Source organism: Python bivittatus, unplaced genomic scaffold (assembly GCF_059951505.1).
Source record: "Python bivittatus isolate LINGU-HERP-01145 unplaced genomic scaffold, Pbiv_v1 ctg000320_np1212, whole genome shotgun sequence".
Classification (NCBI taxonomy): Eukaryota; Metazoa; Chordata; class Lepidosauria; order Squamata; family Pythonidae; genus Python; species Python bivittatus.
In genome coordinates, this window is record NW_028277052.1 from 8,762,918 (window position 1) to 8,789,819 (window position 26,902).

The window sequence follows — 26,902 nt, forward strand, 5'->3', positions numbered from 1 at the left end:
GGTACTGGTCCCAATGACCATCGTTAAGTGAGAACTACCTAGTCCCATTTTGACTACATGGCCAGCATTAACTCAGCAACTGAATTAAGTTAAAATATGCATCTTTGGCATATCAGAGTAATTAGTCCTTCTAGTTTTGACTCAGAGCTCGTTCAAAGGAGACCAACGCTTTTGGGAGACGCTGTTCTGTGCTATATTTTGCAGAAGTGCCCGATCACAATAACTCATTTGTATTTGTATTTCATAGCTTGGAAGTTATTTCTTTGTTTAGTAGATGCATTTTAAAGTGCCCAGGTCTCCAGAGGACTGTAGCGGGTGACTGTAGTTATTGTATCACTCAGTCCTCAATCACACTTAGATTGTTCTAAGTGTGGGAATAGGAAGTGATACATCAAAGACCTTCCAGTCTATCTGCTTTGTCAATTCCGGTCGGTCTCACACATGATTGACCAAAACTATTATAGGATGAAAGTAGTGGGTACTCAACCCCATTGGCTTCCAGCACAGGGAGTATTCTGGGCATTTGGGTTCATTTATTATCCTTCACATTCAGAATTGCTGTAGAAATTCAACATTGGGAATATATCAGCTGCTTTTTAAAGTAAACAGCAAATACAAGTCTCTAGCCCATAAGGTAAGAAAGACAAAGCTCTTTGTGATACTTCAGGGAGTATGCTTGGATGAATTAGATAAAACAGATATGGATGTTTGGGTTTTTAATTTAGTATATATCCAGTCTCAAATGTTATGGATGGATGGTATATTTTAGGTCTTATTTAGGACCTATTTAGCTTTTTCTGGCCATAATATTGTGCCAATCAACAGGGGATGTGATTAATCTGGATAGAAATCTAAGAGGGTCTGTCTTCCCTCACCCATCATGATTGCATTGCTTGTGAAGCATTGAAAAAGCACCTCCAGAAATCAGTAACAACAAAGAGTACAGGTTTTACGCATGAACAGAAGTCATAACTGCAGCAATCACTTAGGTCAGCAAATGAAATAATCCTTCCTCTCCCCAAATGGACTTCTCCTTTTTAACCTGATGCTTTTTTTTGCGCAGAGACAGGGAGATATCAGTTCCTACGAAGACCCTTGGATGAGCTGTGGATTCCAGTCCAACTGCTACCAGCAGAGGGCAATCTATTCCCTTTGGGATGAGACCACAATCCAGGAAGTGCCCACTGGCCTAGAATATCACAGCACAGGTAGAAGAGATCCTGTTTCTCTGTTTCCTCGCTGGAAAATGTGTTTTATGTTCCTCCCTTGCTACAGTATAGTGTAAAGAGTTACAAATCAGGCTTTGTAGTAGAGTGTAATGAGTTACAAATCAGGAAGTTCCTGCTACTTCTTGCCTCTATCAGGAACTTGCCAGGAAATGTTAAGCAAGCCACTCTCTCACAGTCTCTTTGTGGGAGATAACAATAATATTCTCCTCCTGTAAAGGGGTGTTACTGTATTGCAGTGTTTCTCAACCTTGGCAACTTTAAGAAGAGTGGACTTCAATTCCCAGAATTCCTCAGCCAGCACGCTGGCTGGGGAATTCTGGGAATTGAAATCCACTCTTCTTAAAGTTGCCATGGTTGAGCAACACTGCTGTACTGCATTGTATGTCTCAAGAGATGTACAAATGCACACTGAAGGAGCTACATAAAAGTATTTGCACCCACGACAGTGGTTTAATTTGTTTATAGCATGTTTACTCATTTGTGTATTGTTCAAAGCTATTAATGGGGGGGGGGGGAAATCTACAAGCATAACAATAAAACACAGGAAAATACCAAACGTGGCAGCTCTGACACCAACATTAGAAATTAGTACATCAGCATTCACACCCTATGGCAAAACTGCCACAATCATGGTGCAGTTTATGCATTTTTATAACACTAAAATATGAGAAATGTGGTAGACAGCGGAAACCAGATAACAGCTTTTTGCCCATTGATACTAGAGTTATTGTCACATGAAGTGGGAATATAAACAAATTAAAGGGTAATTAAGGTGATTATTTCAGAGAAAGTCCTACTGTATGCAACTGGGGTTACTTCAAGGTTGAGTTGGAAGCTTTACAAATTTCTCTGACTCTTAGATGGAGGAGAAAAAGAATTGGGACCAGGGAGTTTCAGCCCTCCTGCCCATTTCTAAGCTTCTTTTACATGATTTTCTTTTTTTTAATGTTGCAATTAATGGGGATGTTTTTTCCACATCTAGTGTATGGAGTAACAATTGTTTAGTGTCCAAAGTTTCCTCTGTCCAGAGCTGCATTGGCAATATCTTCTCTGTGTGCGCATGCAGATTTGCACAAATATGCTTAGATAATCTCCCCCCCCCCACCCCCCGCTTGCAAATTTTGAGGAGGTTGCAACTTTTGGGATTTATATTGATAGGTTTAACATTATTTTTGACTGGCCGAGCAACACTATTTTCTTGGTTATGTAAAGTGTTCTTCATCAAAGGGAAGAAGGAAGCAAGAACCCAGTCATCTATACATGCCTTTTGAATGGTATGCAAGGGACTGCATGCCATAGCTGGGTATGGCCAGGACAATAAATATGATCTAATGCAAATTAAAAATTAAATTAATTTTCCTCACCTATCATTTTAATATTACAGTTGGGCAGCTAGATATGGAGGGTTCTAGGAACTGCATTCACAGTTGAGGGCTTTAGAATAATCCAAGAGAAGTCATAAATCCCTCTGGAAGAACACTTTGAACTGGTGGTTGGCATAGCTAGGGTCTCTGAACATGTGCTAAACCCTTTGCTTCCCTAAGAAATAAGTGCAGATAGCCTCACATATCTAGCTAAAAGAAGGACGGATTAACAGAAGGCAAAATGGTCCATTTATATATTATTAATATAGATGGTGTTGTTATCCAACTGAAATGACTTAACAAGACAAATACAATTAAAGCTTAAGAACATTCTGCTGGAAATCTATTCCACAATATTCTTCATAGGCATCCAACTGGCCTTGTGCAACAATAGTCTGAGGTCTCTGATGCCAGTTTTAAGAACCAGATAGGTTCTTGAGAAAGCAGGTAAAGGCAGAACATGGAAAGTCATCCATTTCTGGAGTGAATATTTAGCATCTCCTGTTGAACCTAAAGTCTGATTTTTGTTTAACACTTGGATGGTCAAGGCTGGTTAGTGCTTGGCTGAAGACCACCAGGGTTGTGAACTAGATTTTGAAAGTGAAACAAAACAAAACAAACTGGAGGAAGGCACCTACTTTCATACTATTTTGAGAAAATTGCATGGATGGGTCCACAGAATCACCAGAATCAAGCTTGATGCAAGGGTCTTCTATAGTGAAAAACTGAAATATTCTGGGGGAAGGGAAAAATTTGGGCACTGCTTGTTTTAGCAGAACATTGTTGGCCTTTGATGCCCACAGCAAGATTATTTACATTCAGATAAGATTATGGAGTGCTTTGGTAGGAAGAAAGCATGACTTAGACCTTCACTGAGCCATAAAATTCAGGCTTTGGAACTTTTTGAAAGAAAGATTGTTAAAGGCAAGAATTTGCCTTGGAATGTTATCTCTGTCCTGGAGCTCCAAAGATACTTCTTTGATTTAAAAACATGCACAATGATGCTTATTTCTGAATCCTTTGGAACCCCTGTTTTCATACAGGATGGGGGTGTGGAAGTTTGCCATGATTCTGATCTTCCAGGAACAGCCAAGAACAACTGAGGTAGCTGAGACTGGAGATGCAATGGATAAACTCAGCATGTCTAGTTCTAGTTCAAGCGAGCTGCATCCTAAACAAATTTTGTAAATCTAGTGTAAATCAATAAAGCTAGGAAGGTCTAGGACAGAAAGTAAGAGCAGATAGCACATGAGTAAAATTCACACAATAAAACTGCAAGCTCTGCTGAGAATTTGGCTGCTTCCCATTCACTGAAGTTAGATATTGTTGTACTTTCTGATGCAGCAAAAAACAAACCTTTGTCCTCTTTTTTTGAATTAATGCTGCCAATATTGGCAAACTGATGGTAAACTCCCATTAGTCTTCTCTTCGCCAGGCTAAATATACCCATATTTTTCAACACAACCTTTTCCAACCTGGTGTTCCCCAGATGTGAAGGTCTCCAAATCCCAGAATTGCCAGCCATAATGGCTAATGAGCATTGAAATCCAACACTTCTGGAAGTCACCAGATTGTAAAGGAATGTTTCAACCATTCCTCTTTGTGGGATTTATTTTCCATGCTAATGACTATTTGTTTTATGTGGTTCAATACCATACTCTACTGACTGAATTACAGAATTACATAGGCAGAATTACATAGGCAAACCAGGGCTTAATGCAACATGTGAATCTGATCATAGAGCTTAACTCTGGTTATGTCTGGCTTACAGTCCCAGAACCTTCTTTCAGATGATCAGGTACAACATCGTTAACTCAAGTCTTCTTGGCCTGCTAATTAGAACAGTTTTCTTAGCATCTCACTGTACGTTGCCTGGGGATGCTTTGCTTGAGGGATAATTTATCAGTGTTTTAAATAAAAGAAGCAAAATAATCTGAGCTTCAAACCGCTGCATTCTAAAGAGACATGTGTTCATGTTGGGACAGTTGCATCCCCCTTTGCTCAACCTCTTACCCTCTGAATCTATACAACTGGGGGAAAGAACCCGGGTAATTAAGGTGTTGGATTTGGACTGGGCAGACCCAGATTCAATGATCCATTCCATCATGGATGCTTACTGGGTGACTTTAAATCAGACCCTCTCAACCTACCTCAGTGTTATTGTGGGAATTCCATTACAGGAGATCTCTATGAATGTCACTTTGAAATCCCAAGGAAAAAAAATGCAGCCATTTTTGAAAAAGACTGACAGGTGTTTGGATACCTTTCCATAACTGTGTCTCTGGGAAGCAACTTCCAAGATATATTCCTCTCTCCCTCAAACCAGCCAACCAACCAACCATCAAATCGACTCACAACAGGGACATTTGCATTCCTCAGCTGAGCTCATTTTGTGTGAAAGTCCTATCTCATTTCAAATCCTAGCCTCAGGCTTTTATATATCCTTTGTACTTTAAGATGTTTCATGCTATGAGTGCAGAGGACAACCTTGGTTTGGCTAGTTGTGCAGCCTGGAAGTAGAAAAGGGGGAAAGTGAATTGGACATCATCATCTTCCTCCTCCTCCTCCTCATCTGACAACATCTCACGTTTTGCAACCCTTTGTAAATGCTGCAGTGTTCCAGAAAAAGGAACTCCCTGTACCACCCCAACAGATTCCTCCACTAAAACTTTGCAGAATTTTAAGATGCAGCCTTAATTTGGAGTTCTCGAGGTCAATCAAAGTAGGGGGTTATTATAAAAGCTGCATAGACTTGCTGGAATATGATGGACAGGTGTATGTGTGTGCACTTTAATTTATCAGAATCAGTTCCTGTGCTGCTTAATTTTTTTTTTTTTTTAAATCAGTATTTTGAATTCTGCTTACCCAGTTAGGCTTGTGTGTGTACAGTGGTACCTCGGGTTACGAATTTAATCCGTTCCGTGACTCTGGTCGCAACCCGATTTGTTCGCAACCCGAAGCAAATTTTCCCATAAGGTTCAATGTAATTACCATTAATCCGTTCCGGCATCCGCAGACCACGCGTCAAGGGCGGAAAAACGGCCGCGGACCGCGCGGCACGGGCAGAAAAACAGCCGTGGACTGCACGGCAGGGTGGAAAAACGGCCGCGGACCACGTGGCACGGGCGGAAAATGGCCGCAGACCACGTGGCATGGGCGGAAAATGGCCGCGGACCACGTGGCACGGTGGAAAATGGCCACGGATCCGGTTCGTACCCCGAGGTGGAGTTCGCAAACCGAGGTAAATTTTTGCGGCCGGAGCTGGTCGCAACCCAAAAAGTTCGTAAGCAGAGGCGTTCGTAACCCGAGGTACCACTGTATATGCTTTTTAAAGCTGATCAAGAATGATTTGTTGTGACCAACTTACAAAAAAAAAAAAACCTTAAAAAAGGTTTAGAGTCTCAAGAGTCCTTCTATTTCATGTGTCCATGGAGGATCCAATAGCCAGCAGGTAGCCACAACCACGTGATTGAAGTCCTGCCCCTTTTTATAAAAAAGGGGCAGGACTCAACACACAGTTGCAGCTGCCATTTTGATTTCTGGCATTCCCCTGCAGGTGCCTATATCCTCTGCAACATTCTATTAAATAGATAACCTGCATTATGAAAATAGAGAAAATAGAAGGCTTTACATCAAGTTTTATCCCAAAGCATATCTTGGAGCAAACAGCACCCACTCTTCATTTTATAAAGGGGTTCTTAGTTTACGCTCCACCATTTTCTGGTTGAGCTGGAAAAGCAACTTGGGAAGCCTCTGGAAGTTAATGTAGACCAAGGATGGGCAATGTGAGAGCCCCCAAATCCAGTATTTGTAGCCCCTGCCCCATCTCAACAGTCAAGGCTCAATGACCGGAAATGCATAGGAAATCTGTAGAGTGAGCTCTAAAATAGGTTTAATGTAATGAGTAAAAAAAGGCAAACAACTACCACAAAAACTCCAGGGAACAAACAAACAAAAACCAGCCAACCAACAGGGAAACATGGTCACCCTCTGTAGAAGAGGAGTCCACTTTGCATCCTTTTTCATAGATTGGTCTTGCCTTCCTCTGCCCCGATATTTATGTATGGTCTCCTTTTCTCTGTGCACTGCTTATGCTGCCTGACCTGTCCAATAACTTTGGGAGCCGTGAGTTCCCTCTGTTGATGAAGATTCTCAGTCATCCAGGTGGAATTGTCTGGAGGTTGAGTCATGGCAACTGGACTTCTTTTCTTTTTGGTGAGAGACGTTTCGCTACTTGTCCAAGCGAAATGTCTCTAACCAAAAAGAAAAGAAGTCCAGTTGCCATGACTCAACCTCCAGACATGAGTTCCCTCCTTCTACGATAGGCAACTCCTGAGTTCAGTGCGGCCATGCCCATGTTCACATGACACAATGAACCAGATAAGTTAAAGTCTTAGCAGCTGCATTTGCATGATATGCTAAACTTGATTAGTATCAATGCTACCTGGATTTTTTGCCTCGGAATTATTTCTTTTTGCTTAGAATTATTATTATTAATATATTTTTATCCCACCTTTTTATATATGTATATATATTGGTTGACTCAAGGCAGCAAAGTTACCTGATACTCCAGCCTCTATTTGTTATAGTATTATAATACTGTAGCCTCCTATATGACTGCATGAATCCAGTCCATTCAGTTAGATATAATTCAGCATATTATGCAAACCCACAGAATAGGTTAATTTAGTACAAAGCATGCTGGGTAAATGCATTGGGTCTAAGGCAGCTTCTTATTGGTCTGCAGGATTTCCTATAGCGCCACTTAGGGCAATTGAAAAGTTCATTGGCTGTATGTAACGTTCATTCCCAGTTCTATTTGAACCTTTACATCAAGTGAGGAATTAGACATGGAGAAACATCTAGGGTAGGAAAGGGAGATTGGTGTCCTTCTGCATGATTTAGACATGGAGAAACATCTAGGGTAGGAAAGGGAGATTGGTGTCCTTCCGCATGATTTAGACATGGAGAAACATCTAGGGTAGGAAAGGGAGATTGGTGTCCTTCCGCATGATTTAGATATGGAGAAACATCTAGGGTAGGAAAGGGAGATTGGTGTCCTTCCGCATGATTTAGACATGGAGAAACATCTAGGGTAGGAAAGGGAGATTGGTGCCCTTCCGCATGATTTAGATATGGAGAAACATCTAGGGTAGGAAAGGGAGATTGGTGTCCTTCCGCATGATTTAGACATGGAGAAACATCTAGGGTAGAAAAGGGAGATTGGTGTCCTTCCGCATGATTTAGACATGGAGAAACATCTAGGGTAGGAAAGGGAGATTGGTGCCCTTCCGCATGATTTAGACATGGAGAAACATCTAGGGTAGGAAAGGGAGATTGGTGTCCTTCCGCATGATTTAGACATGGAGAAACATCTAGGGTAGGAAAGGGAGATTGGTGCCCTTCCGCATGATTTAGACATGGAGAAACATCTAGGGTAGGAAAGGGAGATTGGTGTCCTTCCGCATGTTGTTGGACTTGAGTTCCATCGGCACTGTTCAGCATGGCCTGTGGTCAAGGATGATGGAGAGTGCAGTATCACCTGGGACAGCCCATATAAACTGTCGAAACCCTGCCTCTGTCCCTCTGGGCAGCTGCTTTCCTATTCTGAATTAGCCAAGGACGGTTCTATAGATTTGGAGCGAGATGGAATAAATTTCAGACATGCTTTTAGTGGATGGTTTGATTCTAGGGGTGGCCATTCTCCTCTTCCCCCTTCTGTAAAACCCTCTCTTCTTTCCTTTTCCTGGGACTGGTCTTTAATCCACGCTATTTCCCCATTCATGCTTGCTCTCTCATGGAGCTCCCTAGAGGAAAGTTCTCTTTGTGTGCAGTTTCTGGGCCCAATTCCAGATCCTTTCCTGGAGGAAGGACAGGATGTGTGCATGCGTATGTGTGCATCGGCGTGTGTGTGTGCAAAGGCCAAGATGGCTCAGCAGCCCGATGGTTTCTCCAGCTGCAGTGCATTTTCAAAGCCAGGCTTAAAAGAGAATGCTCTGCATTTTTTTGGCATTCTTTTATCCTATTTTTAACTGCAGCTTCTTTTTCCTTTCTCAGCCCCTTCTGACATCCCACTCCCCCCCCCCTTGGCTGCCACCTCCCCCGCACTCCTTCGGAAGAGATGAATGGAACTTCTTTTCTCCAAGAAAGCACATCTGCTTGAGACGGGAGGGAGACACAGGAGATTTGGAAGAGGAACAGCAGCGGGGGAAACTGGCGAGAATATGTGGGCACACTTAAGGCATTCTCCTTCTCCCTACCAAGGGGCATAATAAATACCTCCAGAAAGTTGCAGGGGGAGGAGCCATGGGTATTGGGGAAATCCAGACTAGAGCGAGAGGGATGAAGTGAGAGACGGAGAGATGAAGTCATGGAAGGCAAGGGGAAACCGTCCTTTGACTTGCCACATGGTAGTCAAGTGGAGAGCTATGCAATAAGAACACATTTGTATACTACGGATCAAGCAGCTGCCTGGCCTCGTTCATCACCCCCTTTCTCTCTCTCTCTCAGCCTTTTTCCTGCCTAGTGTCCTGTGCCCAGCCTGGAGCCATTGGCAGCCGTTTGGTAGGATGATGCCCAGCAATTCTGCATGAATGACTGAAGTCTTTCTGTCTTGGCTTCTACTCCTCATTTGGCTGCAGGGTTTGTGAATCGATGGGGCCTCCTGCACAAAAGCCTCTGTTCAGGAATCTGATTCAACATCGAGTCTCTGGCTGCTTCTTGTCTTCCCACCCAGTTTGTACAATCATGTGTGTTTCCCCTGCTGCCCATGCACACATATTTGCACTGTGACCATTTGGGGATATTTCCATCTTCCTCCAAACCCCCTGAATAGCTCCTACATTTTGAGTTGAGCGAGGGGCGAATGACAAGTAGCATACTTACTCACTGTAGCCAAAGGATCTGTAGCCACTTCTTCTCTGGCAGGGTTGTAAGAAAAGACCTTGGCTGAGTTTCTTATGGTCCATCTCAGCTACCCATCTCAAGACACTTGGAGAAAGTGCTCCTGGTGTAGCATTCGACTCTTAGCTCTTATTTGCACAGTAGGATGCAGGCACGTAGAGAGATGGTTCAGCTGCTGCAGACTAACCCTTTGCCTAGCCTTACGTGTCCAGGAGATTTATAGCCCAGAATAAGGACTTCAAAATTACCATGTAAGATCAGATGGAAATACTCTTGAGTCTTGTTTTCGGTTTCTGTGTTGACCAAATAGCAACGGGATCCCATAAACGGGACAGGACTACACTAGCACCCCTTTGCATGCTCACATTTCCCAAGAACTGGTTTTGAGAGGTAGCATGGTGCTTCTGACACAGGGAAATATAGCAGGACTGTGCAAAGATTCCATTTCAAACCAATTCAGTTGAATCCCTGGATCAAATCCACTTGCTCAATCTATTTAGAAAATCAGATCATTTTGATTTGCGGAATCAATCTGAGTAATCAACAATTGGAGTTGATGGCTGGATTCAGATCGGAGCCAAATCACATAAACCTATAATATAGCCATTGTTAGTCTTCTCCTCTATGAATTCGTCATGGTTTAAGTTGCAAGTCATGTGATTCAAAATTACCTGAATTGATAACCAGCACTACATTTTGTGGCAATGAGGACTATAGCATAATGTGCTGTGCTGAAGAACTATCTGTCCTCAATTAGATGTCCTTTGGCTTTAGTATACATTATGGGATCCTAGGGCTGGGAGTTGGGTTCAAGGCCAGAATGAAAATCCTTGATGGCAGGACTCTAAGCTGTTTGTTCCCATTTTCAGCCTAGAATCTTTACTCTTCTTGAGATTGAATTCACCAATCCTCCCCCAAGACTTCCAAATCAAGTTGGTAATTATGAAGCAGTCCATGATGATGATGACAATGTATTACATTTATATGCTGCTCAACTCCCAGTGACTCCGGGTGGTTTACAAATTCTTTAAAACATTAAAAACAAGAAAAACAGCAAGAGACAAAAATGAAGAGTAAAGATGGCAAGGATGACAATGACCGGATACAATCTAAAGGGGACTCCAGTCTCCCTCGCCAAAGGCCTGGGCGAACAGCCAGGTTTTCAAGGCCCTTTGAAACACCAGTAGGATGGGGGCCATCCGGATCTTGAGGGGGGGACCTCATTCCAGAGGGCAGGTGCTACTATAGATAGCGATAGTGATAGATATGATAGTGGAGTTTGTATACCCAGTTGTTTTTGAAGTTACACATTGACACAGTTCTTTAAAAAAAATTGTATTTGGAATAAGGGCAGACTAAATAAAAGTGGAGCAAGACCAACTCTCCCCAGGGCTTGTGATGGGTCAGTCCCAAAAAAGGTACACTAAGAGACAGTTGGGTGCAGGCAGTAAGCATATTCCTATCTTGTGCATTGATTCATTTTTTAAAAGTTTATCTATTTATTTAGCATACTGCTTTATATAAGCTTGCTGTGTGCTAAAGTTTGGTGTGCATCAGTCAAAGCATGTACCTGTTGGCTGATCATAACTGTCTATACACTGCCAGATGTCAGAGTTAACAATGGTTGCCACATACTGGCTGTTCATAAGGATGAACTATAGTTTGTCCAAGAAAATTCAGCTGTAGAAGCAGGCGGTAACTACTGTAGTAATAACATTGCTCATTCAATGCTAGCTTGTCCTTTTAGAAACACTTTGTAAGCCAAAAAAGGACTTCCTCTTGGGTTTATCTTGAATGGGAATGGCTTAATCAATGTGTTTGGTGCCAAGCTAGTGGAAAGTGTGTGTGTGTGTGTGTGTGTGTGTGAGAGAGAGAGAGAGAGAGAGAGAGAGAAAGGGTGGGAATGTGGGGGCTGAGACCCTGAAAATAACTCAGGCTTTCTTCCCCCCCAGCCCACTTTTTTGGCAGCCTGGAACCATTCTCTTGCCAGATGTTCATTGTGTTTATAGCTGCTGGAGAAGAGACCAAACTTTCTCATTACTATTTCTCTCTGTCTTTCCCCCTTTCTCCCTCTCTTAACCTGAAGCCAGTGAGTTCAGCTTAGAAGCTGCAGCTGGAAAAGGGCTGATTTGGGCAAGGAAAAAAAAAAAAAGAATGAAGCAGTTGGATGGGGAGGGGAAAGAGAGAGGGGGAGAGGTGTGCACCCCCCATCCCATTCAGCGAATCCCTCTACCACGCCCTCCCCGCAGCAAAGTCTTTCCAAAATACACGTGTAGGGGTACGCACACGCAAAGAAGGAAAAAGAAAAGAAAAAGAAAAACACAAGCAGATTTTTTATTTCAGAAAGTAAACATTCAGGCCATGGGGGTCTGGAGGTTATGGGAAAGGAGGAAACTATCGACTAATCAGGCAGGCACACACTTCCCTTCCTGAAATAAACCAGAAAGCATTGCTTTACACAGGAGTCCTCCAGGGTTAACCCTGGGCTTGCCAACAATGCTGAACTTCAACAGCTGGGAGGAGAGAGGAGAGTGGAAGACAGAAACTCAGATGCATCCTTTGGCTTCTTGTTGTCATCTTACTCCGTGGTGCTTTCCACGTGCACAAGCACTGCACTCGTAACGTCTTTATAGCAGGCAAGCGTGCCTGGCATAGGAACATCCTGGCTTTGCCTAATGACTTTCTACCTGGAGTGCAGGTAGATGAAGTTTTGGGGCCATTGGCTGTTGAAAAGGAAAAGCACGGCAGTTGCTGGTAAATCAAAAGTTCCTGTGCTAGTTCCTGTGATCATCACAATCAGGAAGGAAGGAAGGAAAGATACACTGTCTTCCTGTGACATTGAAAGCCAGGGGATTGTGAGAAATTGTCGTCATATGTGACATTCAGGTTAGCCTAAGCAGAATTTCTGTTTTCAGAGCCAGCATATCTCTGAATACACAGGCAACTCTTCCTGACCACAATAATACCAAAATGATGAAACATGCATCGTGACATCATGATGCAAGCTTTTGTATTTGAATCATGCCATCACACCCCAATATGTAAGAGGCAGAGTTTGTGTTGCAATGCACATTTTCATCACTTCCCTCCTCAATAGTGTCCTATGAGTATCAGGTTGAGGACATGATCTGCTTTTAAGTACTGGTAGAGCGATGAAGTCTACCAGTAGAGTTTCAGTCCTGATCAGTTTTAAACAGGTGTCTGGTTGAAGTCTGATTTCAAGGTAAAGAATCCTAAGATAGCTGCAGGGAAGATGTCCATCAATAGTTGTAAGGCTCTACAAAGCTTGGATTTGAGGCTCTAGTTCAAAGATGATTCAATTGTCAAATTGTCACTCCCAGTTGAACTGCCAAATCAGTCCAATGCATGGAACCAAACTAAGTCCCTTCAACTTGACTTGACAGTTGGGGAGACTTTGGAGTTTGTGCGCACACACCCTTTTATTGATTCGACAAGTCAAGTTGGAGCTTGGGTGATCTGCACACCTTAGTTATTACAGGGGACTAAGCAGGCCCCTGGTCCCTATCCCCCATTCTGCAGAGCTGAATTGCATTTCATCCTAAAATTCAGCAACCCTTTTGTGTTTGTGCATCTAAATCTCAGCTAGGCTCAAGGGTGTCTGCAGGGTATGGTCAAAAAAGTCAAGATGGCAGTTGCAATGGTGGGATTGTTGGGCAAGGGTCTATGCAAGTGTTTCTCAACTTTGGCAACTTTAAGATGGGTGGACTTCAATTCCCAGAAGACCCCAGCCAGCATGGCTGGCTGGGGACTTCTGGAAGTTGAAGTCCACCCATTTTAAAGTTGTCAAAGTTGAGTAGCACTGCTCTATACAATAACAACATGCATGTGTAAAGGTTTGTAACAGAATAGCTTATTTCTTCAGTATAGATATTGAATTCTATGGGTAAAATCACCTCTTTCTGCTTGATTCCTGTTTGCCAGTGCTCATTTCTAGGTGGGTTCAATCTCCTTTCTACATTAGTCTCCAATTTAAAAGAAAAAAAAAGCACAAAATCATGGATTTTTTAAAATGTTTCTTTTCACACTACAAAACTTTTTGCATTTGTGGTACCTAAGCATACTTTTTCTGATCTGTATCTTGGTTTTAAAACATACTTTTCTACGTATTTTGTCTGCAGCTGGAATTTGGAGAAGGGCAAATTAATCCTTCTTGGGTTTTTTTTTTTAAAAAAAACTACGGTCTGAGAGAAATTTTCAGATAGCCTTCATACAGAACAGCGTCTTCCTTGTGGGATTTTTTTTTAAAGAGATTTTTGCAGGCTAGGTCAATTGTGATGAATTTCCCAAGGAATTAAGCAACATTTAGGTCTTGCAGCTGCTACATGTAAGTTTGAAGGGCCTCCCGCTACTGTGGTCAGGCTGAGAAAGTAGGAAAAGAGGTTTTCTTTATGTGGAAGTGAATGAGGTGCGTCTTGGGTGCTCTGCCATGGGACAGTCATAGGATGAGTTTTATTACTGGAACCATTTATACGAGCCTTCAGAAGACAGTTTACTTTTAAAAGCCTGTGGTTTTCTTCTTCTTTTTGTAAATTGTATTTTGGTGGGCTTCAAAACATGTTTGGAAGAATTCTGCAAAACTTATCAGAATTCCTGGATTAAAAGCCAAGAGTAATAGACAAGCTTTTTTGAAAGACAACTTGGCATTCACTACTAATCCCATAACAGGCAGCTACAGGAGAGATTGGGTGTATCCTAGATTATGATACAACAGGAGGTGCTGGCATCCCAAATATGTACCAGAATCCTTTGAAACATGGAAAAACTTCCATGGAAAATGCTCAGAGCTTCTTCAGAAAAGGGAAAATTACTGTTGCGTTTCTATCTGTGAACACACACGTGTGTGTGTTTCTATAACTGTATCTATGTATGTATCTATGTATGTATCTATGTATGTATGTATGTATCAATCAATCAATCAATCAATCTATCATCTGTCTATCATCTATCTCTGCCTAAAATCTTAGTGGGAACAGCTTTGTTTTTTGCTTCCAGCTGGCACATCTTAGTTGAAATTCTAACCGTAGGAAAAATCTGTGTGTCCTTTACGTAGTTCACAAGCTGATAAAGAAGGTCTCCTGTTTTCTGTTCTTGTAATATTGAAAACACTTTTCGCCAACATCCTACATCTTTTACAGACCTTCTTCAAATAGCTGGTAAATTGCATGATGACACAGTCATTCCAGGATAAACTGTAAGAGTGACAACATTTTGTAAATAGCCCAGTCCTCTTATGATTACCACTTTGTTCAGCGCATAAAGTACGTTCAACCTGAACTTATTTCAGTACTACTGGAGTCAAGAGCTCTGCAGTAGAAGATTCTCCCTAAGTTAAATGGAGCAGATTTTATCTGATCTTCATATCCCTAGCTACTTCCCAAGACAGACCATAATAGCTTTTCAAATTGGCCTTTAAAACGGAGAAGCCCGTGTTCCAGTTCCTGATCTGCCTGCCTGTCACTTCATTAATGTTTCAGATGTTTATAAATAAGATGATCTGGTTAGCTTTCAGTCTAGGTCTCCAGGGGAGCCACTCTCTAAAACACTTAGAAAGTTTAGGAAAAAGTTGCTCTGTATAAATTACCCTATTCTTATTCTTCTCCTGTGCTTCTGTTATCCAGTTGATTATGGAATTTGTTTCCATAACTATCTCAGGATAAAGATTTCCAAATAACCCTATGGAGAGTGCTATGACTGCTCCACTGTCTTTGCTGTCCCATATATTTGTAAGAAAACTTTACCCTCAGAGGCTGAAGAACCGAATCTGAACTACAGAGTGCCACTGTAGGTCTTTAGGTTCTGTATTAATGCTTCTCAGCTAGTTCCTTCTAAGTAGATGTATTAGAGAAGAGCTCCTGGGTAGGAGTTGGCCTTGGTGCTTGCTAATCACAGAATTGTCTATCATATTTTAATTCAGACCATACAGTTAGTTCATGTTATGGTATATCATGTGATCTCAGGCAGGTGTTAAACTATACTGGAGGTGCCAGGTCTTCACTCCTCCCCAGTGTTTCATTTCTTTCAATGCATCTCTAACCTGTAATAACAGATACACCAATGTATGATTCCATACTCAGACCACTAGGGGCAGCATGATCTAGTTGATCAAACAATGGATTAAGTCTTAATGCGTTTTGACAAGGATAAGCCTATTAAGGGTTTAGCAAATAAATCATATTAGCTTTATTACTGTAACTATGGACCTTTAGGATTTCTGGCTTGTCTCCAGGAAATCCTAGTTTTCTACTGATTCTGGTGTAAGCTCAATCTTTCTGCCTGCTCTCGCTTGGAGTAAGCAAGCTGATGAAGTCTTAAATCTGTTGACTGTATGCAGAAAACGTGTCCAGGTCAAAGCTAATACATTGGCTTTTGAAGTGGGCTCCTATTTCTACAATTCAGAGTTATCAACTCAGTTACTGGATACCTCTTTCTCTGTCCATCCCTTAGCCTCCTTGATGGAATAGTCTTTGGATTATTTCTTCTCTGGTAAGGTTTTGCAGAGAAATTTTGGTCAAATCAAAATGGCTTAGATGCCATTTTAAAAAATAGAGAAGCAACTGTCAAAGTGCATTGGGGTCATAGGCCATAGCTCAGAGAAAAGGCAGATTAAACTGTCAACAAGGCTGGCAATTGATGACTTTTGACCTGACTCCATGTCAGGCCTTCCATCACATGCCACACAGTTTCATCTCTGGACACACTGAGGCTGAGCTGAAAAGGTATATTGTAATCTAAGCCCAGAGTTATTTGATGGGAATTCATTGTTCTAATGGACACAATTGATGGTAATGTGATGTGTTCATTATTGTGGCTTAGTCTGTTGCTCCAAACATCGATAATCGTCTTAATGTCAGTATGCTTTCAGCAGGATGGACAGGAAAACACCTAGATTGATTGACTGATTATTTATTTATTTAAATTTATATGGCCACCCAACTCAACTTCATGACTCTGGGCAGTGAACAGCAATTAAAAACATAAAATAACAATAATAGCAGATGGTATTGGCAGCCAAGGTAAAAACCATCACAGCCACCAACACAACCATCCCACAGACTCCATCACATATTATGACCCCCATGCCCACTGGCATAGCCAGGTTTTCAAAGCCATCCAAAAGGCCACCAGGGTTGAGGCTGATCTAATCTCCAGGGGAATGATGTTCCAATGAATGAGTGCCATGACAGAAAAGGCTCTCTTCCTGGGCCACGCCAGATGGTACTCTTTGGTGTCTCTCCCCTAGATTTTAATTCACAAATCCTATTTAAAGAATGCTAAAAAAAAAAAAACCCCAAAGCTTATCCACCCTTCTGTTCTAATGTCTTGAATTGTTTTGCTTGGATTTACACATTATACAAAACTGTGCAATCAGATTAACAAAACACAACTGCTATATGCATGTAATATGCTACACCCAAGCAACTAAGTTATGTTGCTTATGTTTCCCACCCAAGACTGGTGGGGTGAGGTTAGGGTGAGACCTTGAAGAAATGTCTTCTCTGTGACTGCCCTTTAGAACACCTTGCCTCCCAGGATAAGAACTCCCCCCAGCTGCTTTTAGGAAGACCTTAAAATGTTCTTATTCTGCAGAGCAGATGCTGTTAGCACTGGTCTATCTTAATTAGCAAGCTTAGACTGCTGATGGTTTTTACTGTGGTGTTTAATTCTGCTATACCATAAACTGAGTTGTATGAGCAATGGGCAGTCTACAAATAATACTAAAATAACAAAATAATTATTAAAGCTGAATGTGATGGCCTGGTTCATGCAACGTGCTAAGATAACTGCTGGGTTTCCCACAACATACTGAACCATGTCAAACCTGAACTGCATGACATTTGTTTTCAGCTTATAATGTCAAACATCTCACAGATGGTTTAACTGGTTTCCTGCGTACTGCAGAAGTTCCTTGTGGTCCCTTCCAGTTTTACAATTCTGTCATTCTATACAGAATTTCAGAATTAGGGGAGATACTGCCCCCTATTTACTATTTCTTCACTATTTATTATTCCTTACTATTTTTGCCCAGCAGGATTCTTTGAAAGGATGGATGGATGGATGGATGGATGAATGGGTTTATCAATGGTTGTGGATAAGGAATGGAGGAGAAATTGGTTCAATCTGAATTTATATATGAATTTGCCCCATTCCTGAAAATTTCATATTTCTGTACCAAAATCTGTTTTTTTTTTCAGAATATCAGAATATTGTGATGTAGTTCACAACTCAAGGAATATGCTTGACTTGTGAATCACAAAGATGCATATATCAAAGGCAAATTGTTTGCTAAAAATGCACATTGGGGAAAAGTTCATATATCTATTAGAAAATGCACCTCTTAGAAAAAAACAAACATGAAATTATTAGTTGTGTGTGTGTGTGTGTGTGTGTATTGCAAATGGAGGAGGAATGAGGTTGAATCAAATTTGTATTCAGGGAGAAATGAGAAATAATATATAACTGAAATTTCAGAGGCTTGCTCTTTACTTTTAGAAACGGGGTGAGCTCTGAAGGGGAAATTGAAAGCATCGTAAATAAAAATGAAAACATAAAGCTTTGGATCAACATTCAGGAGATTCCAGAAGTTATATGTTGCAATATGAAAATAACTGGCAATGAAAATAGAGGAACCATTGGTGTGATTCCATCTGGATTTAGACGTTTTCCTGGGGGTGGGAATGGAGAGAGAGTTAATCAGGCGATCAGCCTGGGGAGAGAAGCGTGTTATTTAATTAGTTTTACAATGCCTTGACTTGGAGGCACGTGGTGGTTCTAATCGAAGGAGATAGATGTTCTTTTAGCTGGCTAATTGTTCAGAAATAGCAGGGCTTTTGTTCAGCCTCTGCATGGGGTGTGTGATCTTTCTGAGCCTCGGGGCTGCCCCCTGTTTATAATTTTAGATGGATCTATTCAGGCTTGCTCTCTAGCATATATAAAAAAAAGTAGAACAAGAGCTGCATTGTTGGGTGGCCAAGATCACAGTCCAAGAAAACCACCCCAAGAAACCCAAACACGTGTAGAGGCAGACTGCTCAGCTGTTAGTTCCCTAGGAGAGCAGATTTGCCAAATTGAGGCCATTGGAAATGGCAAATTTTCCAAGACCAAATGCAGCAAAGGCACATATAGAACGAGGGCTCCGAAGCCTAGTTCATGACAGCCACCACATCTTCTCTTTCTGACTCATGCTTATAGCTCCAGAATCTAGAAAGTCACATCTGACTTTACATATAATCACTGGTGGACCTAGAACTCAATAAATGCAGAATGAAGGGGTTCACAGTGCAGTGGTGGAACACTTGCTAGGCATACAAAAAGTCTGTGTTGAATCGTGGACAGCATGGCAATACTATTGTTCTGGTCTGGGAAAGAATCTTTGGGGGTTCTGTGCAAAAAGGAATCTGTCTCCTGGTTCTTGGGTGATAGCTACGGAGTGCAGGTCCATCCCTGGAACCCTTATTTTTCTTTTATTCTTGTTCGCTGAATATCACTGATATTTAGCACTGGCCAGATGTGGCTTAGTGGTTGTTCTCCTTTAGTTTCTGAGATCATTCTTGATAGCTCCTCTTAACCTTGGCAGGTTTCTTTTCTGTGGAAACAGAATTTTGACTGAGATTTGTGACACCGTCCAGTTCACTTTGGGTCAATTTATCTTCCAAACCACATATTTATGGCATCCCATTTCTCTGTTAGCTAGAAACATACATTTGCTGCATACTTCCCCAATATATGAATTTGGTGTACATATTACCTAGCTAACATATTTTTGGAGAGCAATTTCCCCCTCCTATCAGGTTTTTGTGTTTGCCTCCCCCGAATTTATGCATTTTTTTCTGTTCACTTTTCCTTAATGTGCATATTTGGGATTTGTTGGAGTTCAGATTCTGGAAAGGGCAGAGTTCAGATCACCTTGAGGTTCAGCAAGGATGAATCAAGGAATTTACCTAATAACTGGGATGGAACCAACTAATCTTCCCTCCCTAGTTTGAACTGAATTGAACTGAATTGCTCCCTGTCTTGAATTTTGGTGGACAAAATGAAAAGATGATTTGTGCTGTATTAAGGCAGGCGCTGTCTATAAGATTTTGATGGTTCTAACTGTAAAACAGCTCTGATGTTTGCCATGACTTATACGACTAAGGCATATCTCTTTTTAAAGAAAAGCAGATAATCAGAGACATTCCATGTCATCTGGAAATTCATGGAGATGTTCAGTTGCAGTTCAGAAATTCTTATCCCTGATCCCACAAGCTTTGGAACCAGATTTGGGCATCTCTGAACTCTCTCACAGCATCACAAAGAAGGGGGTGGGAGTGGGGGTTGTAGCTTCCAAAAATTTGCAGTTATTCTTCCCATATTCTCTCCAGGTTCCTCATCTCTATGCTGCCTGCAATATTGAATTCTTCTTTGTTTTTTCTGCTTGGAGAGGTGCTTTTGAGGCCAGTTTCCACAGCTGCAAAATTATGTTTTTTTCTAAAAAGAAAGCACTGCATGGGGATGGAGGATCTTGCAGATTCAGTGGGATTGGAGAAACGTCCTATTTAATTCCTGAGCATGATTTCAGAGAACCTTCCAGAACCAAGTCATAGCCATCTCTAACCACATAGGGTACAGCTGATTTCTTGTCATTCAAAGCAGGGTTATCACCATTCTGTGGCCATCCAGAAATTCAAGGGAGATCAGATAATGTGGTAGCCTACAGAACACAAGAAACTGCCTTATGGCAAGTTAGATGATTGACCCATCTAATTCATAACTGTTTACTCTGACTGGCAGCAGCTGTCCAATGTTTTAGGGAGGATTATTCCCTGATTTACTTAAAGAGTCTGTCTGGGATTTTTACCCCTCAGACAATGCAAGAACTCAGACACCATGTGAAAACCCATCCCTCAACTAAATGAAACAATTATCTAGAGAGCTTTTGACTATTTTGTGTTTATAATGTGTGTGAATTTTACACGTAGGAATGGAGAACTTGAGTTTTCCACCAGGGTTGGTTCAAAGATTTAATTCAGAGATATTAATCATTTCTTTCAACTGAATCTTCTAAGTGACTCCCCAAATTGATTCTGTGAATCAAATCAAATCGGGTACTTCTAAATCCATTTGACAATTTAATACACAGGCAGATTTTTTTCCAGATCAAATTGAAGGCTCAGATGGGATCAAGGGTGTTTGCACCCTTCTGGTTTCCAGATGTTTCAACAGCTGACAACTTAGTCAATATGGCCACTGGTAAGAGATTATGAAACCTGTAGCCAAATTAGACTTGGAGAGCAACAAGGTCCTCATTCTTGGGCTAAGCAGATCATTGTTAGTCTTTGTTGATGGAATCCACAAAACATATGGTAATTTCTACATTAGCCTGTGAAAACGTTATCTTAGTTATCAGGGGAATATGACTGCTTTATGCCAACTGAATTTATTAATGCGTAGGAGGAGTATTGAAGAATATTAATATTTGGTTATGTGATTTCTTTTTCTTGTGTGTATAACTCAAATCTTAAGAAATAAAAATTAAAACTGTTTATCTTAGTCCAAATAAAGTTAAGCATCGAAATATATAGTTAATGTATGGATTTAACTGATTAAAACAGAAGTCTGCAATTTGTCTTAGGATGAGACATTTGGACTCTGACAGACTTTCTGGGATGTGTTCCAAAAAGTAATGGATAGAATAAGGACAAAAACTAAATTGGGCTTAATTTAATTTTACATTTAATTAAAAATGGATTTAATTGATCATTATTTTTTTCAGTGACATATTTAATATTTTCTTCCTTTGGTCACATTATTAAAAACATCCATTTTGTTTTTAAAAAAGGGATTTGGGCTTCCGTGTAAACATGGGGGCCACATTGGGCCCTGAAAATTAGCATCCATGTCTTCAAACTTACTTGCAAGCACAGATACATGGAGTCTACTTTTAATCCACATAGGCATCTAACTGAAATACTGTTCTGAAACCATAATTCTGAAGAACAACATATATGAAGATGGCAATGTAATTACTGCCATTTTATTAAGCATTTGTTATGTATTATGGGTTTTTTGTGGTTGGATCATACGCACGCGCGCACACACACACACAAATTAGGCAAGTTTCTAACTACTTATAGTCTCAATTTTCTACTCAGGCAGGCAGGCGAAATGAAGTAACTGCTCCATCTGATGAATACTCAGGCAACAAATGGTTTCTTTTAGAAGCAAAACTAACCCCTGCCCTGCAAAGTGTGTTGGGGAGAAAGCGCTGGGAAGAAGAATACCCATTGCACACTGCCTGCATACCAAGTTGTTGTCCAAGCCTCAGGCGCATGGCTTGAAAAAGATGGCAAAGGTTTAGCTCAGGTGCAGTGGCTCTCGGCCAGGAGAAGGAAGGATGCTCTTCTGCTCAAACCAAGCCAAGTGAGCTTTTTGTCCAGTTCTCCCATTTTTGTCAGCTGAGAAAAATATGGAAATGTCACCTCCTTGGTGTTGATCTTTGCTCCTTCCTCATGCGTTCCCTTTGGGTTCGCTGCCTGGGCCCGCTGGCCGTTTCTTCCGTGGGAAACTTTTTCGGGGGAGGGGGGACAATGACTGGGGCTGTCTGTTCAGCTGTTGAACAGGCAGGGGGCTGGACGCGTTGGCTGTCTGTTCTGTTCCAGACATTTGTGGTTTGCTGGGGAGGAAGACGTGCATCCTGGACGGCACGGGTGACTGAGCGCTGCAGAAAACCCGGGAATGATCAGGTCTGTTTTCACACTCCTGGGACCAGAGAGACAGTTGGACAGCATTGTCATTACAGCATAAAGGCCGCAGGTGGCTACACGGCCCTCCTCTTGCTCTGTCCACATCAGTCATATAGCTCATTCCCCGTTGTGGCTCTCTCGCTCTCTTTTCTGTGCAAATACTCGTTCAGGCCTTTGGAAGAAAAGATAATTGGCTTCTGAAAATTGAATCACATCTGTCCTTCTGAGCTTGCAACATGATCGGTCTTTCCCAAAAGCAGCTGCTTCTTTTATACTTATTTATTTATTACAAAAGACAGAAACCATCTTTCTTGTGCTGTGTTTACAGGAGCTAGGGGTAGATGGCTAGATATGAATGAATGAATGAATGAATGAATGAATGAATGAATGAACGAACGAATGAATGAATGACAGCCAGTGGGGTATAGTCATTAAGATAGTTGCTGGACTAGGAGCAGAGAGACCCAGGTTCTAGTCCTCACTTAGGCACAGAATTGGGCAGAGAGACTTTGGTCTAGTCACTCTCTCTTACACCTACACTGGGAAGTAAAATATATATATATATGTACCAACACATACTGGACCAGCACAATAGATTAGAGTCTATAACCTTGAATGAAGAGGGCTTCCTCCTGCAGTGAATTGATTCAGGGCTGATTTTTTAATATATAGCTCTCTTTCTATATCTACATACATACTATACACAGATTCAGGCTGATTATATACAGTATATACACAGATACATACATACATACATGCATACACACACACGTGTACAAGTTAGCAATCTTGTGCCCAACCCCTTATTTTACTAATTTACCCTGTCTGTATGCTCTACAATCCCAGTGACTTATAAAAGTGTGGGTTATAAAAATAGAACAATAACAGAAAAAAATGAACCCACCAGTTGAAACCACAGTATACAATGATTCATCTTGGGATGGTCCCATAAAATAATGTTCCATACATATTTGAATCAGACTGCCCACTTTTTCTTCCCAAAGTGCTTTTCTCTTATGGCAGAAGAGGTGACATCAGAAAGCTGAAGGGAAGTAGTTTGGGTTGGGGACTGGGGGATATCCCCTTATGGGCCCCTCCCTCCAGAAATGGCTGAGTAGAATATCACAGCTTATCTCTGCAATATGAAACCACCTACATCTTTGCCACATTAGTAGCTCCTAGACCAATCTCCATCCACCTCTCAAACCTATTTGCATGCTGAGCAAGCTCATAGTAAAGTAAGGGTACGTTTCACCCTGTAGTACCAGCTTGGAAAAAATCACGCATTGTATGATAGAATGAAAGTAATGCCAATTCCATGGTCATAGAGGTAAGGTCAAAGATCAACCTGATCAGAGGCCCAGGATCAAACAATCTTATTTTTTCATAACACCTGATGATGATGATGATGATAATGATGATGATGATGATGATCTTTCTTTTGTGTCACGCTGATCTGTTCAAAGTTTATTCTATTTATTTATTTGGCTAGAGAACAGATATTTTTCAACAGGAGTTTAGAATAAAATGAGACTGGATTTTAGCAGTTGCCTCTCTAGCAGACTTGCGACTGATTTCTCTCTTTGACTATATTCCCCTTAGAAATCCAATTTTAATACAGCCCCATTGTTCAAATGGTGTCAACCTTGCAATGCTGGAACAAATTCAGTAGCAACCTATGGCTGGTTAGCTACCCTAAGTTAGTCCAGGCTTATAGTTAATCATAAAAAGGTAGTGAAGTGTGACCCATTGCCTAGGACCCAATATTCAATCCCATGAAGGATGTCCAAAAATCTGCCTTGCAATTCTCAGGTTTCCTTTGCCTGTGAAAGAGGTTCTGTTTTTCTACTATAACTCATGATAGAATAAGTTCTTTTAAATTACTTTTTGTGGGGTAATTGTGAACTTGTGAACTTACTTGTTGGATATAGGCCTCCACAGGATCTTGCTGCTTTGGTCAGACTGGCAACAGTAGTGTTGACTGGGCAGCAAACTCTGCCTCCTTTGGATGCGGGCGCAATAACGTGAAGCATGCCTAAAAAAGGCAGGGTTTGCATTGCGATGGTGGCATTTATTTATTTATTTAGTCATTCAATTTATAGAGCCACCCATCTCAGACCAGTGACTCTGGGTGGCTAACAACAATAAAAACAGCCAACACTAAAAACATTAAATATAAATATAAATACAGCCAAGAGATCTTTAAAAACTGTCGGTATCAGCACAACCATGAAATGGGGCCCTCTGTACACTCAGGGCCCCAGGCACAGAGCCAGGTCTTCAAGGCCTTCTGAAAAGCCAAAAGGGTCAGGGCCATCCTAATCTCAGGCGGGAGGATGTTCCAGAGGGCATGCGCCACAGCGGAAAAGGCACATCTCCTGGTCCCCGCCAGCCAACATTCCTTGGATGATGGGACCCGGAGCATGCCCATCCTGCCGGACTGGATTGGATAGGCAGAAACAACTGGGAAAAGATGGTCCCTCAGGTAACCCAGTCCCAAGCCATGCTATTTTCATCATTCCCCCCCCAAAAAACCTCTGCAGACAGTGCTGCTGTTGGAGATGGCAGAGGACATGGTGGCTGCTGTTGCTGCTGCTTTTTGTTATACGTTTTCCATCACTCTGAAACCTCCCCGGCTGCTCCCCCTTTCCTGCCTGGAAAAATTCCATGGCAGGAGTTTCCTTGGGATTTAACGGAAAGGTGGGAAACCTGGGGTTGAAGATGACCAGAGAAATGATGGCGCAATAAAAGATATTCACACATTCCCTTTGCACATCATAACAATGCAGGAACTGGTAAGAATTTCATCAAAATTATTTCCTTCTTTCAGCAAAGTTTAAAAGATAAATCCTCTTTTATCACACAGAATGTTAATTGGTAGGGGAAAAATACAGGAGGATTGTTCCGCCTCCTAAAACTACCCAAGAGTCCTGTTTAACAGCATGTACCTAAGACAAGTTTATGAGGTTCTGCACTATTGTGCACATTAAGGTATATCTAGTTATAGATTTTCACCCCATGATGGTGGGTGAACATGGCACATAAACTCAGGAACAGAGTAAATTTGTCATCTAGGGTCGATAACCATTGATTCAATATCTCTATGTGGCACTAACTGCTGTGTCCTACAGCTGAATGCCTGAAATGACCCCACTGAAAAGTCCTATATTGACCTGACTTCCAATTATCACCCAAAGTTCTGCTCAGAATTATCACTCTGGGATTATACTTTCTTATGCTGTTGCAGTCCAAAAAGGATACCCAGGAATTTGTAGTAGGCCACTGTATTCCTTTAAAAAACCCAAAACTTTGGAGTGCAATTGCAATAGTGAGATTTTGTTGACAAGAGAATGACAGCTAGCAGGTTGCTAATGACATTCATGCTGCTTATTTTCTGTAAGAGGTGACAGTAAATGGATCTCTGTGAGTCATACCCTCCTTTCTGTGAACTGCCGTTTGTGGTCTGGTACTTTTTTTTTACTTTTTAGTTATCTAAGTAACAATAAAATATTTATGTATAAACCAAGGCTTTTTGGTTTAAGAGCTATGTGTATAACGTGTTGCTATGACACATATCTCACCACTGTTGTAACTTGGTGGTGGTGGTGAACTAGGTAGTACTTGTGTAGGAAGGGTTCTTGATTATCAGCAGAAAACTTTGTACTCCAGAAGAAAATGGTATGGGTAGGTAGGTGAGAGGAGCAATCATGAATGATCTAGGAGTTCAACTTTGGGATTTTTAAAAAAATCATTGATTTGGGATGCAACCTGAAGCCTAAATAACCCAGAACAAGAACACAGAAGGAGAAAAGTATTTTGGGAAATCAGACCATATTCCTAACATCCATCTAAACTAGAGATTGTAGATGTAGGTTTGAATTCACTGGTCAGTGATAGATCTTATCTAGGGACAAAGAAAGAAATGAAGCCCAGTTTAAGTGCCAAAAAACATTCAATACCTTCCTTTCTTCCACCTTCTACATGGAGACAGTCATGACTTTGATCAGAGCAGGAAAGCTGAAGGACGGGGCCCCCTCCCACACCTTTTCCTTTTCATTGTTTTTCTGATCTAAACGGTACACAACTCTGCTGAAAGAGTTATTAATTCTGAGGAGAGGGAAAATATGATTATCAAGGTAAAAATACAAACAAGAAGTTCTGATTACCTACTTCTTACATAGGCAGTTCTCAGCTTTTGCCTCTTATGTCCCATCAATCACTTTGTCAAAAAACCTGGGTCCTACCATGATAGAAATGAAAAAGCTGCCTTCACAAGAAAGGCACGTCTATGCTTACAGGTGCTGCATTCTCATATATATATATATAGACGAGATAAGTTTTGCGGACTTAAAGTTTTAAGAACTTAAGCCTCCTTTCCATCTGAGCTACTTCTGAATCCCACCAGTGGAGAACTACTGTCTTGTGCCTCACAAATTAAGACACTGAATAAATGCAAACTGAGATCTCCTCTCAGTTCACCCTTCCCTGCCTTAATGCCTCATACCCCAACATGCCATACACCAAGTAAAGATAACATTCACTCACTTTAGAAGAGATTGCCAGTTCCAGTTTTTGAACACTGTTATCATGGGAAACTAGCTCTCAGAAAGAAAGCATAGCAGATGGTCCACCCCATTTTTTTCCCAGGGCAACCTTATTAGAT

General features: G+C 41.4%; 1 protein-coding gene across 1 annotated transcript in view; it reads left to right on the top strand.

The window, feature by feature from the left end:
• ETS1 (ETS proto-oncogene 1, transcription factor) overlaps positions 1 to 26,902 on the top strand; it is a 106,201-nt gene that overhangs the window by 12,696 nt on the left and 66,603 nt on the right. The window contains exon 3 of the mRNA XM_007424018.4: positions 1,064 to 1,208. Within this exon, the coding sequence (XP_007424080.2) occupies positions 1,064 to 1,208 (145 nt within the window). The remainder of the gene's footprint in view (positions 1 to 1,063; positions 1,209 to 26,902) is intronic.